The following is a 20,209-nucleotide window of genomic DNA, read 5'->3' as shown; positions in this document are numbered from 1 at the left end:
AGATTTACGATGTATTATCTACCTTCAATTGTGTCAAATGATATCCAGTCTTTTAGATTATTTTATATGAATGGAGAGAAGTCATGTCATCAAAACATACTCAGCACAAAAAGTGAGGAAATGTGTGTTTTGTACATGTTTTTGTTGTTGTAACGCATCCTGCCAATAAATCTTATGAGTGGCATGAATCATTGTCAGAAGCATTGTTAAAACACACATTTCATCACTTTTTAGGCTAAGTTTATCTGGACTTGTCTCCTCACCTGGATATATTTTACCCTTCTTTTCATTGTTTCATGTCAGGAAAAGGTTGCACTGTCTCCTCTCATTGGCCAGAGTTCAGATTACTGCTGCCCTCGTGCTGTCTGCTGGTCATGTTGTCTGTGGCAGCTCAGTCAGGGGACAGGACCTTTGGACTTTTAGCTGTCTTTGGAGCTGGGCCAGTGTGGCCTTGGCTTCGGATGTCTCCTCCACCTGTTGTGATAAGCAGATCTCTGTCTCTTTCATCTTGTCCTTCTTCTCCTCTCATGTCCCGCTTCCTTAATTCATTTTCCACCTTTGTAGCGCTTCACCAAAAAAAAAAAAGTTTACTAGAAAACCTTATTTGAAGCAGATATGTTGTTATTCAGCGAGGCTGTCTTCTTTAAAATGATCAGTGGGATGTTGCCAGCACACGCCATTAGATGCACAGACACAAATATTCCTTAACAAGACAAGCACAGCAGGTAGATGATGTTTATCCCGCTTCCATCTTTTATTTTTGGAAACTTCCACGGAGGGCGTTGATAATCTATTGATCGAATCTAGCAGTACATTGTCCTGGAAGTGTAGTCTTGTACCTACACGTCTCAGATTGTCTCATTTCTTGCTTACAGCGTGCCTCAGAGCCATCCTCACAACACCCTGACTGTGTTTCTGTTAGGATCAGAAAGCAAAGCTATTACACACTGGAGGGTTTGTCTCAATCACACCGAATGGCTATGAATTTTAAATGTGGGATTAAAGCCCACAGAGGAGCGGGCACATGGGGGAGACTCAGTCAGTTGAGTGCTAATTTGATTTTTTTTTTTTAACAAACTGCTCCTACAACACATTGTTAGTAAGGAAGATGCATTGCTTGTACTGTAGTCTGTCAGTTGCTCCCCCAGCTCAGACCTCAGCAGGAACAAATTGGCTCTCCAAAAAAAAAAAAAAAAAAAAGTTATTACATCATAATGAACAACCTGTTTTCCATGTGAAAACAGCAGCAGCAGCTTATACCTGCTCCATGTCACATTATGACCTACTGTAATGCTAGATTTAATGTGAAGAAATCATTTCTTCTTTTCCTAAGAATATTTTTTAAATATCTGAGGTCATCAGCAGTACAAAAACTATAACCTCACTCTGCAAATTTGTTTGGTGATTATTTGCTCTCATTCATTGAATCAGATTTGATAGGAACAAACTCTCTAAAACTAAATCATCCCACCTTCTAATCTTCAACCTCTGCTTGACCTTTGCCATCAAAAGTCTGCTTCCAAAGAAACACGCCACACTGAGGAAGTGATGTAAAAAAGAGGATAGAGTGAGACGGTGTCCAACTCTGCCTCCTATAAACTGTCTGTTTCAGCAGGTTTAATAGCAGATTTTAATTGGTCCTTGAAAAGCATGAAGAGACATTTTATTTTGACCTCAGTATTGTCTAGCCGCTTGTTTAATAAAAAAATACTCAAGATGTGTCTATTAAATCTAGAGGCTGCATTTATCTGATCCATCAATGAAGGGATTAGAGTAGGCATTTTCACAAAACACTACCATGAAATGGTCTTTATGCTGCCTCTGATTGTTCATGAAACCCAGACAACGTTGATCCTGTCCTGCTGAGACGTGAGCTTTCAGAAATGAAGTGAGCATCACAGAGGTGTGGGGCAGAGCTCAGCTGTGTTAATGTGGACAGGTGTCCCCCTTGTTTTGTACTTGAAGTAAATTCAAAGTTGCTCTGGTTCATCGCCAATATTTCCTCAGTAGCTAATGAATCTGTTGTTGTTAGTGGTGTTTTGATACCACCAATCTTTCCAATTTGGATACAAGAAGCTTCAACCTCTTTTGCCACTTTGACATGTTCAGAAATCACAGCATCCAAGTCCTGTTTTTGTGAAAGTTCCTCATATACCCATTACGGAAGAATAATCTGAAATTCCCTTTACCTTCTTTAGGTGACTTGATCGAAATTATACAGTGTCATAAAATGTTATTATTATTATTATTATTATTATTATTATTATTATTATTATTATTATTATTATTTGTTATTTCAGGTGGAGAAATGGAGGACTCATCTCCATATGAACCTGTGGCCCCCAACCGGCAGCCTGATGTTTCCCGCTTGGCTTCCATCTCTTCAGGTATGTACCACAAATTCAATTTAAACTGAAATCAGCACTCTTTAGAGGATAGCGCAAAGTAAAAAGAAGAAAAATACAAAGTGTTGATCTTGTATGCCTTGTAAACGTCTTTTGCTTTTGGTCGAACTGGATGGTTATTGTTCAGTTTGTCTTGTGATGTACACTGAATGTCAGGTTGTATACATTCCCGGTGCACCATCCCATATTTCTCCCTACCATCGATTTTTCTTTCCGTTTGATTTCTACTTTGGTTTACTAATTAAACAGCCAAGCAGAGTTATAGCCTGCTATTTAATCTACTGGTTACCATTGTTAAGGTATCAAATCAATGCAGTGCTTCACATTTTTTTAACCCCGAGGTGCAGTAGTTAATTCATCAGGGAGCTTCGAGTCATAGAATAGAGGTGGCTGAATGGAGGGATGACACCTGTCCAATGCCAAAGTGAAAATTCAGGGAAAATAGTTATCATTAATCCATTATCTATTTCTGACAAGAATTTTCAAAGGATAAGTCTCCACTATTCCTCTTCTGTCTTTAAAATAAACCATCATTAAATACAGCCACGTGTATTTTTCCTCTAAAGTGTCTTCTTTCTTTTGTGTCTAGGAGGTACAAAATAAAAATATATACTTTTTTAGAATAATTCCACTAAACTTTAAAAAACAGTGAATCACTTCTTCTCAAAAATTGTTTTGTTCAATAAAGCATAAAAGGAAGACGCAAGAAAAAATATCTAAAACGAACATGATGTGATTAGTTAAGAGGTTTTAAAGATGATTATCAAATACCTCTCCTGATTTAAGTGCATATTCTTCTGGAAAACACTTAAACAGTGCATAATGTTATCAAGGCTGCACTATTATTATTTGCTACTTCAGTGGGAAAAGTGTTCAACAGCAGAACATATATTTCAGCCATGCATGTTATATTAACTCATTCTTAATTTATAGTTAGTTTTATTTTGTATTTGTGCAATGCTCAAACATTTTAGGGCTATCAGGTGCTCAGTTTTATTTTTTATGTCACAGTGGAACCACCTACATATTTAGGCTCTAACTTATAGGATTCTGAGACTTTTGCAGGCACCGATCAAGAGCAAAATCCTGCCCTCCCTGCTTTAGTTGTCCTGTTAGTTTTCCTCTCAAACAAAAGAAAAAGTCAGTTTTGTACGTAGACGTTGTTATGATGAGGTTACCAGTCATGGAACTGTAAAATTGGTTTCAGGGTGGAAATAAAAATCTAGTAGGAAGAAGCTGGAGATATTAGGAAACAACAGGGGGCTCATTACTAGAGCTATTTGACTTTAGCTATTCCTTCTGTTTTCTCTCAGGTAAAATATTAAATTTACTCTCCAAAAATATTTTTTTTAGCCACAAGCTTTGTTTCATTATTTATCATTTCGAAGTAATTGATTGTGGCACTGAGAGAGAGCCCCAGGCAAACAAATGAATAATTACTCACTTGTTTTATGAACTTTTCGTTTCAATTACTAAGGCACTCCAAAGAATTTATAATCGTGTCTGTAAATGTTACTGTATGAAGACCAGGGGAATATATAATATCGAGCTGGGTTATGAGGAGAGGGGAAAGCGTAGTCTCCAAGAGGAAAGGTAGGAAATTGAAAAGTAATCTATGCTATTCCAAAAGTTTTAGTCTGAAATGAAGATAAGGGACACAAGTTGTATTAGAAATAAAAGAGGATTCTATCGTAAAAACTAAACACAATACGGGGATTCTGCTTCGTGATACACACATGTATTTTAAAAGCCACTTTTTATTTCAGATTTTTTTTTCTTTGAATGTATTAAGTTGTCTTGGCAGATAACTTATTCAAAAAAATAAAAAGAGAGAAGGCATTTTTTTCCCAATGGGATAAGTTTCCTAAAAGGTCAGCTGCATCGTCCATGTTCTTTCAGTAGTGATAATGAGAATGTAACCAAGCACAACTTTGTCATAATTATATTAATTGACTGTATTTCTCCTGACTTGGCTTTGTTGGCACTGTTCAGCTGTGTTTGAGCACCTTAATGCTCAGCTAGTTGCATTTTTCTTTTCTTTTTTTTTTTGTTTTGAGCATCCACATTTATTTATTTATTTATTATTTATTTATTTATTTTTGAATTTAACTGTCACTTATTGTTCGGTATTTTCAACCTAAGAACTCAAAGAAACACAACAACCCCGCAGAACATTAAACAAGGACAACAGAGACCAGTAAGATTTATAGATTCACTTTGCAAAGGAGAAGTTCAGTGATACTTAACTTCGCTCGAAAGCTTAGTGAAGTTCAGAGAAGTTCTGAACTTTGCGGATGTGAAYTGTCTTTTATTCACACACGTAGGAATGAAGTCACACAATGATACMWCAAATCAGAAATCAGTTACCAAAGCTCGTCATAGGCATAAAAACCAATCAAAAACACTTTTGCTGCTGGGGTTTGGTATTTGAATAATAAAACAACACAGACTTGTTTTGCACGCCTTTAATGGAAACTTACAGGAATGTAAGAGTATTTCGGCAGTTGGTCTAATCATGGCCTTACCAGCTCTGCTCCAAAGCAGTTTCTGTCTGCTCGCACTCTGCGTTCCTGTGGATACGCCATGATAAACAACACATTTGCCACGTACCTCAAAACATTATTTGAAACACCTCAAAAAGTTTAATAAATTCTATAAAACTCTATCACTTATTAACCCTGCACTACTAATTAGTCAAATATCATTAATGGAATGTTAAGTGGCAGGTTACAATGAGTCAGAAAGATGAAGGATAAAGTAGTCTAATTTTTTTTCTTTTTTTTAGGTATAGGAGTAGGGTTTGGCAAAATCTTGTGTGCAATTAATCATCAGAGAAAAAGCTGTCAGCAGTTAATATTCCCCACTTTGCAATAACTACAAATAGTGCCACGTGATGACATATTTATGTGTGCACTATCAAGTGTGCATGTGAACCTGTGGGATGTTTTGTTACTAAAAATCTGCTGCCACTCCACATTGGGTTTCAGTTGACAGTTTACTATTTTGACCTGTTAAATATACTGTAAGTATAATTGCAGAACACAGGGTTACTGATTTAGTCAACACCATGCAAGTACTATTGTCATCTTTTAATCATCATGTTAATTGTTATTGGCTAGATGCTACAATTAATCGTTATGCATTTATTTGTTAATACTGTTCAACCCATCATCAGAGTAAAAAGCAAACAATGAGACATAGTTACTTATACTGCCATTTGCATTTAGTTTCTACTTGTTACTACTTTAAATGGATTTTTGTAACAGCGACATAACTTTAAGAGTCGAAACAATGGGCCTCATGCAAGAACATGTTTGTATTCTTATCCTAAATTTCTCTTACTTTTGTTCGTACGAAGGGTTCGTATGAACATGCCAAGTCAGACTCAACAAACTCTTCTATCTTCAGGAAAAGTGTGTAAATGAGCTGCGTAAATTCCACCTGTTCGTATCCAGCTGCTCGTGCACGCGAGAGGAGATTAGCATAATTACCACCCCAAAAACACCACATAAGGCTATGTTTCCTGCCTCAGATACAAGTGTCCATTCATGAAAAATGACAGCGATAATTAAAAAGAACTTTACGAGTTCAGAGATTGAAGTCCGTCTGTCAGAGATCCAGAAAAGAAAATCTGTCATTTTTAGCAGGTCACCTGTGGAATAAAAAAGAGCTGCTAAAAATATAAACAACTGTGTTAAATCATTTTCATTTATTCAGTCTGGCACTTTGGAGAGAATCCACGACTTGCTAGAGGGGTAATGTATCCCCTCTGGCCTGGGAACGTCTCGGTGTCCCCCAGGACGAGCTGGAAGGTCGCTGGGGAGAGCGGGGTCTCCTGCTGCGCCCCACGACCCGATCCCGGATAAGCAGCAGAAAACGGACGGACAATTTGTATTGTTAGTCTAAATTATTACATTTAAAATTATAACTCTAATTCAAGCAGAATAGCCTATTGTCAACATAATCATAGAGTGTGATTTATTTTCAACTCAAAATATCTTCAAACTAACAAAGTATAAGGTTATTAATGAAGAAAACCCATCTGGATAACAGCAGACTGACTGCTCGTAAAATATACGACAGGTCTGGACCACTCATGAATTTTGTTCGTACCTGAAAAAAATCTTAGAATACGAAAACATTGGTGAATGCCACAAATTTTCCTAAATCACTCGTACGCACAACTTTAGAACAAATCTGTGCGTACAAACGGTTCTTGCATGAGGCCCAATGTTGTTCCTTCCCATCCCACACTTTCACTGTCAGATTCAACCTCAATCTCAGAGATGAGTCAGATCAATCTTTTATAACTTGTCATAAGGTGTGACACTACACATCTGCACACCTTTCCACATTCTGCAGACATTGTCAAGTATTGTTCCCTTTTGGCCTGGTCTGTTAATGCTGCAGCAGAGACAATGGATATTTTCTCGTGTAGATGGTGGCTATAAGGTGAGCTGAGTTTTAACAGAAGAACAAATGTTTGATGAGGAGAGTAATCTACGAAAGTAAAAGTAACTCCTCAGAATACAGAGAAGCAGAGGAAAACTGAAACGTTTCTCCTGGGATTTACTTGCGGCAGCCTCAGTGAGTTCAGTCTGGCCTACTTTAGAGACCGCTGACGTTAAATGTGCGTCCGCATAATGACTGCATGTTTTAACTTTTACTGTAAGTTGCAATGTTCAGACCCTTATCTCAGCTACAGTGACCCTTGTAAGCGTTTTAAGATACATGTACCTGTACATATAAACAGAGAAAAATACTCCAATAAAAAAGGTATTGACATTAATAATAAATTATTAAATAGTTAATGGCTTTCCATCATTAAATGCTGGGCATTTAATTTAAAGATTTTATTTATTACTTTTAGAGTCTTAAATGGTTTGATCTTCATTAACTGATCTTCTAAACATCCATGCCCTGATATGATAACTATGATCAAGGTGTCAGCTTTGTGTAGGTGTTTCAAGATCCAAATTGAGACGAATTGGACTTTTCCAATGTCTGCCCCAAACTTAAGGAACAGCTCAGTTTCCTGAGTGATTAAATTTTAGATTCAACCAAATTCAAGATGACCCCCACAGCTAATCGACCTTAACACATACTAAAATAACTATAACTCGGTCAATTTTACAGATAACAAGCTATAATTCGACATGTTAGCAGCTGCAAATCATGCCTATCACACTCCATCAGACTCCAGCATGAGAGCTCTATTTAAAACTTTAGCATCCAGAGTGGTGAGCAGTTCAACAAATGCTATTTTTTTTAGCTTTTAAGTAAAAAAAAGACTTTTGTATTTGAATCTTATTCTTTTTGATTGTTCTTTTTTCATTACATAATATTTAATTCATGAATTTTAATAACGTGTTTTGCTCTGCCACAAAGCACACTGGTCAACATCAGTGGCTTTTAAATGTGATGTAAATATAAAGTTGACATTGAGTCTTCACAAGGACTTTCTGTTCAACAACAAAGAATAACACCTTATTGATTTTTAAATGATCAAGATACTGTTTTTATATTTACTTGGCTACTTCCCTAACTGATGTTATTTTTTCTTTTCTTTTGATTAGCTCAGCGAGATCAAACCCTTTGAAAAAAGCAGGCTCAGTCTGTGGAGTTATTTGTGGTTCAGCGATGGTGGAAGGAGCTACCAAAAGCTGACAGAACAGGGTTGTCTGCTCCTAACACTTTCAACACCCGATCATGCCAAACTGAATCTTTTTTTTTTGTGCTTTCTTTATTTGATCTTTTTGCATTTTGTCCTTGAATAGATTTACCTGTAATGGTGATGCTTGGGTTTGTTGCAGTTGTCTGCAAAAAAAAACAAAAAAAAAACATCATTTCTGCTGAGTGAAGTTGTATGTACAACACCACACACACATTAAGGAAAAGAGATAGTTTTATTGCATTTTGTTGGCAATCATTGAGGATTTAAGGAAAACAAAAGTACGTTTTACATGCCTACTTTGCAAATGGGTTACACCTCCTGGTCCAAACAAAATGAACATTTTCTATTTGGAGTCTGGACTGAGATCTTCCCATTTATTTTTGAGCAAACTGAGGCAGCTGGGATAGTTGAAGTAAACCCATCGCCGTTATGCCTCTGAGCCACCAAGAGAAGCAGTAATGTCCGACTCCAAGTCTCCTTTTGGTCCTGCAATGTTGGCTTCATTTGTGAAAATTCATGCCTTTGCAGCCTGGTTCTGGCTCAGTATGAACAACCAGAAGTAGTTTGATGGGCTCATTTTTGCAACCATTTCACAGAATTTTTAAGTCTTTGACTCTGGTCTCAAAAGACCTTCCTATAAAGAGACCTTTTATTTTCTTTAATAAACAAAAAAAAGTTCTTTATATTTTTGATTTATACTTTCTTTTAACTACAAGTTATCATCATTTTATAAATCAAAGTTACATAATGAAAAGAATGACAGTCTATCTTCTTGCATTGTAATTAAGAAAAAGAAAAACACACAAAAATAATATTGTTCCAATGTTTCTTTATTTGTTTTACACAAATCTTTGTAACTGTTATTTGACAGTAAAGGGATTATGTGTTTTCTTTTTATTTTTCAATTTAACTAAATTGATCATTATGTTTATAAGTTCACTATGTTTTATTATGAAGTATATATAAAATATTTGTATTTGAATCATAGACAAATATTCTAAGATTTATTTCATTTTAAATAATTCACTTATATTTCATTGAACTTTAGTTCATTTTCATTCAGTGTTAATCCTGTCAAAGTTTGAAGTAGTTTTTCTGTGCAGGTGCCGATGTTTTTACAGAATTAAGGCAGTGCCCTAGACTAAACTTCTTTCTGCCTGTAACTAACCAAAAATGAAGGTCGCATCCTTAGCTCTTTCTCTTTAGAGATTAACACTGGAACAAAGTCCTCGACAGAGGGAGAAAGAAAAGAGACGAGAGAAGACACCAATTTTCGTCTCATTGAGCTGTTTTTCATCCGTAGGAAATATCAGCATTTGGCAATCAGATTTGATTCTTGCCAACGAGCAAACCTTTGCCTATCGGCTCACGACACCTTCAGTTGTGATCCAAACAACCAGCTTTGAAGCTCCATTATTTTAAAACTTCTGATGAGAAATGTTTTATATTAAAGAGAAAGCTGGCTCCCTCCTTCGGACAGAAGCAGATTTCCGGAGACGCTGTAAAGCTAAATTTTGGAAGTTTTTACTGGCAGTAAGGGACCTGAACGGAGTTCCTTACCAACCTGGGTGAATTCTTCCTACACGTTTAACCTGACGGCCAAGGCACCTCCAGGTAAAAGCTGAATGTTTTGACACATGTACCGGAGTTCGGGCTGACGCGTCGGCAGAGACCCAAGTGTTCGTTCTGGTTTCCTCACAGATTGATAAGCTAAAACACTAGGACTAACACCCTTCTTTCTTTCTTTTTCTTAAACTTAAACCTTGCCATATAAGTTTTATGTACCTGAAAACATCTGGTTTATTAAGAACCTAAACCTGAAGTTCTGCTGTTTCTTTAAGAGTTGTCATGTCAACATTAATTAATGCGGACGCGTGCATATTTTTGTTGATGTTTTAACTCACCAAAAATTTGATTGTTCACAATAAGCTGTACATTAGTAATTTATTTGATTCTGTAAATAAAATTCATTTATTTTAGATCAACTTAAATTCCCGATTATGTTCACTTATTGTGTCATATTCTCAATTTTACACAGAGAAGTGTTAATTTTCTTAAACAGAAGAACTTGTGATTTTCCTCATAACATTGGTTATGAGAAGATGTAGGTAATATCCCTACGTTTTTATAAAAGAGACCACAAATTTTCACAACTTTAAAATTACTACTACTTTAAAACTGGAACCTTCCATTCACCGCACCTCTAGCCGAACAGTTTTGAGCTCTGCAAAAACTGATCAGAAAAGCCTTAATGAACACACAACACGATGTTTGGCATCCTGATTCTCTTCATTTCAGCTTGACAGGATCTGTGGGAAGTAAACTTGATTAACAGAGTATAATGCACACCACCACCATAATATGCAGTCATATTGTAATGTCATATCCTGTTATTGTTTCAAAATAAAAGATGGTTCAAACAACATAAATAAACACCAAACCGTTGCAATGATTTGAAACAAGTTTAGGACAAATTATATTTACAAAACCATCCAAACTAAAGTAAGTATCCCTAAGAAGCATAATAGAGGGAAAGCCAGTCATGTTGTTAGTTGTTGGGTTTAGGCTGCTCCCCAAACCCCAAAACTTGACAAATGAGTCAAAACCAAAAAAATAAATAAATAAAAAATCTGGACTGCCAGTAAATTCCAGCCCATCTAATAGCTAATGAGGGGAAAGGAAATGAACAAAAGCACATGGAGACAGACTGTCTCCGATAGCAAGAAGGGTGGAGCTTAGGCTGCTCCACTTGGGCTGTTATAAAGTCAGCCATTCATGTCTGAATAGAGAAATACAAATTAGTCACAGACAAACTCATTCATTAGCTTTGACACTAATAGTGTGCAGTACTCCCACACAGTTTTATTTATTTATTTATTTATTTATTATTTTCTTTTTGTAGTTTGGAAAAAGAGTGAGCTGATTAGGTTGTGTGATATTCACAGTTTCTATGGTTGTTTATGTTTATTTGCAGCAAGACATTCTGCAATATACTTTTAGCATTTTGGTTAACTGTTTCTCGTGAATAAAAGAAACAAACATGATCAAGCATTCACTGCTGAAAGTAAAAATAAATAAATGAATATACTGTATTTGTGCTGGCTCAAATTGTGAAGGTATAGTCCACATTTTATCACTTTGAACTCAGCAACTATCAGATCATTAAGACATCATATTATTTATGTAGTTTAAAATCCTTCAAAGTCTTTCTTTAGAAACAAAAATATTACTGAGTGTGGTGGTTAACATGCTCTGGGTAGGATGTATTGTGTTTTATTGATGCAGCACTGAGCTGATTAACTTTCTGGGAGCAGAGGGCAGCAGAGAATGCTGCATTCAGGGGGTCCCTCGTGGAATTAGATTTAACATCCCTTAGTTAGAGCCTCTAACTCTCCGCTCTAAGCCCCTCACCTCTCAGCTCTGTATGTCCACCATCCAATTAAATCCAGAAAGCTGCTGGTACAGTAGAGGAGAATAGAGCAGCAGTCCTGCTCAGCATGCTGCTGAAATGTTTGACATTTTCATGCTACTCTTTTAACAATTACTATTAGGCAAACATTAAGATGTTTCTTTGCACAAGCACAACAGGGATTTTTGCTTCTTTGGGGTCTAAGCGTCTCTTTGCGTCACTGTGTGAGGCTAGTTTTGTGTTTGCCTGCAGCCACACATGTACACATAACACTTTGCTCATACGCTTCATTATCCAGTGTGGATTTTTCTAATCAGTTTGCTCTTAGTAAAGTCATACCTTGTGTCTCTGTGGATCTGTAATGAGACTTGATCCAACTCCCTTTGCACCGGTCAGCTTTTTTTTCTTCTAAGTTTACATGAAATAGCAAAACATGTTTCAGTTTGTTAGCACATGTCATTCCCATGGTTGAATGCTGATAACGAACAAGGAAGCAGATCATTAAAACAATACTGTGCAAGCAAATCTAAAACACACATCGTGTTAGACTGTTTCAACTCATTCTGCAGTATTAGCACTGATGAGGAGCCTAAGCTGAGATGGGTGAGTAGGATGCTCTAGCTCACCGTTTACAAACGGGAAACTTTGCATGGCAACTCAGCTTATAAAACACTCACAAATGTTTGATCCAAGAAAGACTGGAGGACCTGGCTGACCACTGCAGGAACCCTACATGACATGGGCACAAGTACTGTGTTCGGATGAGTAGTTTTGTTTAAAGACTATATGTGGTGCCATCTCGGAAAGTGTGACGCATGCAGGACGTGACTAAAATAGTGCTGCGGTGTCAGAGTACTCAAGTCACTACCAGAGGTGACCTGAATCAGACCCTATGCTGGTGTCTTTCTCCACAGCATTGTCAGGATTGGTCATCTCCCCTTGGAATTGTCAAACACACTGCTCATCACTCAGCCTGATACAATGCCACTCATCGTCAGTCCAGGATTTCTAGTTACTACCTCTCCAAATGCAGGCGTCTTTTCTCTTAGGTTAACGGCAGCTTAGATTTAGGATTTTTGTAGCAATAAAATAAGGGAGAAAAGGAAGACCCAGCTTGTTGATTCTTAACAATTTATTACACAAGAAATGTCAAGCAGAACATCTTAAGGAAATCATGGATCCAAGCAGCAAAATATGCCTTTTCCCAGATTGTTAGAGATTGCTCATTTGAATAACGTTTTATTTAATGATGCTAACAAACTTGTCATAACTGGAAGGCTGTATCATGGTAGCATGAAGTAATGTGCACTACATGTCAATTTGTTCATAAATTGAAGATAAAAAACACAGATTTTACCCCCATTTTGCAGGTATATGAACGTGTAGAGAAATCACACCTTTCCCTGCTCTTTTACAACCCAAACGCTGTTATCTCACCCCACTTTCTTTCTTTCCCCATGGCCAACAGTCCACACCTGGTTATTCTGTAATACAACTGAACTCTGCAGGATAAAACAGCCTGTGGTAAAGAGTCAAGTACCTGTATCCAGATATAAACTATAGATTTTATGACAATTTTTATTACACATTGCATGCAATGGTCCTTCTTTGTTGTGATCTGTATCGGGTGACTGGAGGCTCTACTATGGGTATGGATGCCCTCACACACCCATTAGTTCCAACATGGGACCACTGTGATAACTGTACATGCCAGGCAAATACACAATATGACCATCCAGCTCTATGAGAACTCATAATGTGACCGGTATTAAACTCCATCATGAACTGGTAATATTGTCTAATGTGTCTATGAGGAATCCTGTGTGTCGGGTGAATTTCACTTAATGTTTTGAATTATTGTTGGAGAGTTCAGCAACTGCCTGAAAACACTTGCTCCACTCATGATACTAATGACTTCTGGTGTCCATTCTAGACCAACCAGCACCTTGCAAATCAAATCATTTACATACTGTACCTATTACTAGCATACTCTCTTTTGGGAGCTTTACCATTTTCTTTTTGTTGTTGTTTTTATTTATTTATTTATTTATTTTTGGTTATGAGCTTTCTTAAATCCAAATATGTTAATTTCCTAATTTCCTGATTCACTCACTGTATCCCCATTTTATGATGGTCGGATTAGCTGCAATAATTTTATATTCACTGATAAAGTGTTGCTCACATCTGAGAACAGAACACTTTATGAACTCCACTGGTTTTGTCTTTTGTAAAATCTACACATAACCCGCCCAGTAAAGCTGTGAGTGAGATGATATTGTAGATTCAGTGCACCCGTTCCCTCCCCTCTGGAAATCCCCACCGTGACATAGTATAGAGCTAATGACTGATGAGGCCTTTGACACAGAAATGCTTGACATGCTCCTCAGGGTCTGGACTAAAGACTTTCCTAACAAGCTCTCACACGCTCACCCAGGGCTGTATTAAATCCAAACTTTGGCACCTTTCCTAATTACTGAGAACATACCAGGAGTCAAGAGTCTATCCATAACCTGACTTGAACTTCCCTCTGCAGCACAGCATCCCTTGAGAATGAGATGATATATGAAATGCAGAATTCAAATTAGGCTGACAGAGAGCAATTACTTGTTTAAGAAGATCCTTTACTCCTTAGGAAAAAAAGTCAAATCTTGTCACTTGGTGCATGAACAGTTTATCTGCTTCCTCTTGTTCATAAAAGCTGTACCTATCTTTCATTCTGTCTTGCTTTGACGGTGCCGTTTTCTTTTTCAATAGAGGACAGTTTTTCTTCTCTCTGTCACCATATACATATATTTAACCACCTTTTTCACACCTCATTGTTTTTATTCCTTTTCCTCTCTTTCTTTTTGTGTTTGCTTTAAAAGGAAACAAAATCGTTATATATTTTCTACATGCTGCAAATCAGAGTCTGCCAAGTGACAGGTGTAGAAATAAAAATGAAGGTTTGAGATTTTGTCCCATTCTCATAAGTTACATAATAAACTGGTAAAAAATAAGAATAAGAAATTGGTCATTATTAGGGCTGAGTGAAATTGGGAAGTGAGACAGATTTTCACGCTCAGATTCAATAATCCATAAATTCTGAACAAATATCATTTTGCATGAACAACTGTAACATTTATTTTAAGTCACGCTTCAGGCAGGGCATATAATAGTGCCTAGAGTCATTTTACAAAATGCAAGTTTTCCAATATCAAACAAAAAATATTTTTCTTAAATAACTCTTGGGATGAAAATATTAATTTTTGTTGGGAATTTGTTGACATTCCTGTTATTCTCAGCAACATTGTTGACTTTTTTAATTCATTGAATTATTTTTGTTCTTGTTGCCATTTTAGATTGTCTCTATTTTTTGTCATTGTAGAAACGTGTTAAAATGTATGCTACTAAACTTCTCCTCGATTAGTTGGATTATCAGGGTCATGAGTCCTAATTAATGGAGTTTTGACTTCAGCACCACTTCTGTCCGAAGGTTAAAGATTATGCATGCATTAACAGAGAATTTTAGAGAATGGTGTGTCCAAAGCACAATTTATTATTCCTTAATCTAAAATTGCATATTTTCCCTATTTAAAAAAACTGTATAAAATAAACAGGGACAACCCCACTTCAAAATCTAACTAGGACGTTTCCATTGAAAGTCTAACACATTCTCACTCCCGACTCGTCACATATTGGCACTTTTCAAAGGTTCCCTCTGCGTCCTATTTTGACGTGTTAGGTAACCCCTTTACGTCAGTTATTGACACACCTGGCATTTCCTGGTTCCCTCGGCATCCGGTTTTGACGCGATGGGACGCAAAATTTAGGGGTCTTTGAGTTGGGATCTGTGGTTAATATTAAGGATCAGGGTTCATGGTTAATTTTAGGTAGTGGGGTCAGGGATAGGATGTCTAGGGTGAATATTAGGTAATTTTAGGCTTTAGAACACGTAGTTGACATGAATTTTGTACATTTTCTAAAAATGGTTAATTTAGGGATCAGGGTTGATGGTTAATTATGACCCCCACATGCGAAGCGTAAGCGGGAGTCATATTGTTTTCGTACTGTTTATTTTTAATTTTTAAAAAAAATTTTTCTCAGGAGATTTTTGGTCAACCGTAGCACAAAAACGGCTGCCCCAATCCACATGAAATTTGGCAGGACTGTAGATGAGTCTGACCTACACTGCACCAGCTAACGGTTTTACGATAGACCCCATATTTGAGGAGGGGCCTCCTTTCAAAGAGAGGTTGTTTGGACATGCAAAAATGCTTATAACTCAAAAACCTTTAAACATAGGAGCTTCAGATTTCTTTTGTTGTTAAGCTCTGATGAGGGGCTATCCATCAGGTCAACCAACGCACCCCCCCCCCCCCGTCCACCCAAACCACTGCAATTTTGGGATGCATGGGTAACATGACATTTATTAGGAATTAAGACTTCTGAGTTCTGGTGCATTTGTGCGTGCGGGGGTTATTATGTTACCACTGTGTAGTGTCTAGTTTTAGGTACTAGGGTGAGAGACAGGATTCAAGGATTCAAGATCATCCATCACATTGGGGTAACCAAATTGTAGAAGAAATATGCATTGTTCAAAATGGTATGTCCGAATAAACAGGAATCAGCTGGATTTCTTCTTCAAAACAATTTTTTTCTGTTTTCTGACTCCAGTCAGGTTCATACAGCACTCAGCAGCACAGGCCTCAGCGTGCGACCTTGGGCTGAATCAAAACAAACACGGGTGCTCTGCTCTGAGCAGACTCCCTGCCCAACCCTCTGACAACTGCCTCCTACTCTAATAACGAATTGAGCTTATAATGTACACCTCTTCCTGGTTACACCCCAGGAGGTGTTACCTTTTACGTCAGACGTCAGAACGTAACTCATTTTTGTTTAGGCTAAAGAAAGAACACATGATAAGACAAACACCAAGTCTTTGTCAGCTTTAACCTTACAGGCTGAAATGATCAGAAAATATAAACCCAAAAGTGCATCTAACATTCAATTAATCAGTTACAAAATTTCCTTCAGGACTATTAGTTTTTGTGCATTTTCTACACTTTCTGAAATGATGACAATGGATTTCGCCCCAAAACTGGACGCAGAGGGAATCTTGGGAAAAGCACCAATATGTAACAACCCTGCACAAGAAGCTATAAAAAAGAGTTTCAGTGCTGTGAAGTGACTTTTTGTTGGCATTAAATCAAACCTGAAAAAATAAATAAAAAAAGATTTGATGACGAGCTTTGTTCGATGTAGCTGTTATTTATTTTTTCAATTAAAAAAAAAGTTTTAAAGACCTGACTAGTTTATCAACCTCCTCTTCCAACAGGTACAATATAAAAACATAATATTTTCCTGCATAATAAATGTCTTTAAAACATCTAATAATCTGTCAGCAGAACTTCCCTCTTGTCCAGCCTTTTACTCAGTCATCACCTCACTCACTTGTTCACTCCAGCAGCCTGTTTATAGATAGGTGCAGAATATTGTTATGCTGAGAGCTGTTGATTGCGCTGCTGATGAGTCGTGTTAATCATTCTGTGCACCGTGCATTTTCCCCGAGTTAGTCTCCATTAATTGAAAGCTCTCCAGCATGACTGTGTGAGTGGCCATTCAATCTGTTTGTTTCCTCTCATTTCATCTATCTGTCAGGATCGGCTGCTGTAATCAACTGCACACGTCTTCCCTCTGCTCTTAAAGCTTTTTTCCATCTTTATATGTCCAACGTCATTAGCTTATCTACCCCCTTTCTCTGCACATCATAGCCAAATAGGTTTGATGAAGACCTGTATTGTGATGCACTTGGAAAATCAATTACAACTCTGTAACACAATACTAAACATTTCCACTCCCCAGCTCTGCCTCCTTGCCTCCGTCCTTTTTCTCCTTCTGCTCTTGCATGCCATCCTATTAGAGCGCAGCAACATTGGGGCCATCGAGTCGACTTTATGTCTTATATGTTTGCCCTAGGACATCTTTTTGGTCTGAGCACCAAAACGCAATCTTAGGTTCCCAATCAAGAGTAGTAAAAAACCCAATCCTTTGCTGCAGCCACAGAAGGCGCTTCGGCCCAGCTTGGTCAGATAAATTGTACGAGCTCATCCCTCTCCCATTTTCTTTTCATCCCAGACCCCCCCAGTGGCCCACATTATAGCTGCAGATGGCCAGGGGAGATTCAGAAGCTGCAATCCATCAATGTAATGTTGCCTGAGCCACTGGACAGTCGCCCTGCTAACCGCTCCTCCAGCTGGACTGTGCTGCTCTCCCCTTTGGCCCTGTTTTTTAGCTCAGCCCACTTAAGTAAAACTTTGGCCCATCCCTTGACCTCGCAGTGCCAAAATCAGTTCTTGTTTCAGTTCTTGTTGTAATTACAAATCAAGCAAGTTACTCCTTCTGCCCTAATTCTCTCACAGTCTGTCTAAGGAGTCTGATGATTCTGAATATTGCATTAGTAAATGACAAAAACACAATTAATTTTGCCTTTTCAGCCTCTTAGATTAACAAGACTGGGGGGTATCACATTGCCAAACATCTGCGGGAGGATTTCTTTCTAATCTTAGAAAGTACAGTGATAAACAACAATCTCTATATTACAACAACATTAAAAAAGTTAAACTCGTTCTTTTTTAATCATTCTGAAGAAATACAAATCTGTCTGAATCAGGACGATTCACTCAACACCCTGTGCACCAAAGTACTTTCAAATAAAAGAGGTGGTTAAAATTAATCTAGTTTAAGTGTGTTTTTCTTTCCTTTAGGTCAAACTCCAGATAATTTGTTATTCTTCAGGCTTTGAGTTTTGTTTTTTTTCTGAGTTGATCTGAAACCACAAAGTCATTAATTTTGAAGGTTTGCCTATTTTTTTCTTCCCCCGGTTGGAATTTGATGTGCTTCCATTTATACGATTGATCATTTGCAGTGCACCACTTGGAAACAATGCTACGTCTCTAGCACAGCCCCTCTGTAAAATAGATGGTCTTCTTCCTGCTCCAGGCTGCCTGATAGACACAGAGGGAGATTGGTTCTGTTGAATAAGAGATGAATCTCTCTGAGTGTCACCAGGCCGCCACGACCTCTGAAATATCATTATCTACAGGGGAGGGAGGTTAACTTCTCTAATATAGCCTGAATACAAGAGAGGAGTGCCAACAGTGAACATAATCCTGCTTTATTATCAGTATATTTCAGGAAAAAAGCTTTTTTTCCCCCAAACTGAGGTGCACAGCAACTTGAAAACACTCAAGGATTTTTAATAACATTTCTTTACAACTCAGAAAGAATATAAAGAATTTGTGATTTTATATAAAATACACAGTCAACAGATTAGAGTTCAACACTAAACACTACAGAATTGTTACCCTGGAAATAAAAAAAAATAATGTCCAGCCCCAAAAATATTTTTGCAATAATTTCTTCATGTTTAACTTAAGAGCTGAAACAAATTATATCAGTTGTAGTTAGCTGAGGAGTCTGGCTTTGAACATACCTGTGCTGATGGCTTAGAGCTGCTTGAGGCAGAAAAGCAATGATAGTAAATATAAATTTGTTAACTGGGATCCAGAGATTGTTTGTAGTTCTTTGAAACCTTTCCAAGCTACAACATATTACTGTTGTTGAATTAGAAACTCAATTAAATCGTATCATTTGGTCCAGATGATGATTGCGTATTATCTTTTATTAGAAAAAGGCCTTATTAATTCAAGGAGAACATATCACATCAAGACGACTATTACAGTAGCTACTACCACATCAAACGTTAGGTCAGTAGCTGCAAAATTCACTGTGTTGCTCCAGAAAAGTATGGAAAAGTAGATAGTTAAAATTAAAATCAAGAAGAAATGTAACTGCAAAGCTGCAAATGTGATAACAGTGCTATTCACAAATGGAGGACATCTATCAAACCCTGTATTCTGACATTCACTTTAGTAGATAAACATTATTATATGTCTTTATACTGTATGTTTTTATTATATGTCTTTCTTTTTTCATACTTATGTCAAGATGGCACTTTGTTAATACCAAGAAAAGGTTATGACCTGCTTTTATACAGTTTCACTTAAACCAGTGTTCTGCAACCTTTACAATCAGAAGAGCCATTGCTGCTCCTTGGCTCATTAATAAAATGTTTCCGGAGTTGCAAAACATGTTACAACTGTGATCATCAACTGGTGGTTTGTGGGCCACTTCAAGTTTGCTGAAAGTGGGCCTTTGCAGCTTGTGAAAGTGACAGCTTGAAGAATGCAGAGTGAATTTCAACGTTTATTTTTTATTTTCACACTAGGACAAAAGAAAAGTTCATATTTATGTAAACAAAAAAATACTAGTTTCTACCAAATTTAATAAAACAACAAATGAACTACGCAGGCATATATATTTTTCTAATTCTTATTATTATCTAGTTTAATCCTAAAAGCCGTTTAAAGGTAACCCTGATGGATTTGAAAGAAAGATCATACTATAAGACTGGAAGTTGGATTACTGAAGTGGCCAACTTGCATGATCGAATCAACATGTTTCACTCTCTGTATTTTTGAGCACATTTGCAAAAAACAATTAACAAGAAAACTGTGAAAGCTTGTTTTTTTTCTGTTGTTTGCATTAAAAAATGTAATCTTATGTTAGATTTGGTCAAAGAATCAAAGAATCGCAGCAGAGGGACTAAAGAGCTGCGTGTGGCCCCAGAGCCGCAGGCTGCAGACTCCTGAATTATACCATCCACACACAGTTGTTGTTTTT

The 20,209-nt window shown here is 37.2% G+C and overlaps 1 protein-coding gene across 1 annotated transcript in view; it reads left to right on the top strand.

The window, feature by feature from the left end:
- Window positions 1-2,300: 2,300 nt before the first annotated feature.
- LOC106535203 (GDNF family receptor alpha-2) overlaps window positions 2,301-20,209 on the top strand; it is a gene marked incomplete at both ends in the record, with an annotated part of 39,069 nt that continues 21,160 nt past the window's right edge. The window contains 1 exon segment of the mRNA XM_014032154.1: window positions 2,301-2,387. Coding sequence (XP_013887608.1) covers window positions 2,301-2,387 — 87 coding nt within the window.

The sequence above is a fragment of the Austrofundulus limnaeus genome, unplaced genomic scaffold (assembly GCF_001266775.1).
Source record: "Austrofundulus limnaeus strain Quisiro unplaced genomic scaffold, Austrofundulus_limnaeus-1.0 Scaffold1384, whole genome shotgun sequence".
NCBI classification, from domain to species: Eukaryota; Metazoa; Chordata; class Actinopteri; order Cyprinodontiformes; family Rivulidae; genus Austrofundulus; species Austrofundulus limnaeus.
Note: the sequence above shows the minus strand (reverse complement) of the source record. Positions and strands in the feature narration are given on the sequence as shown.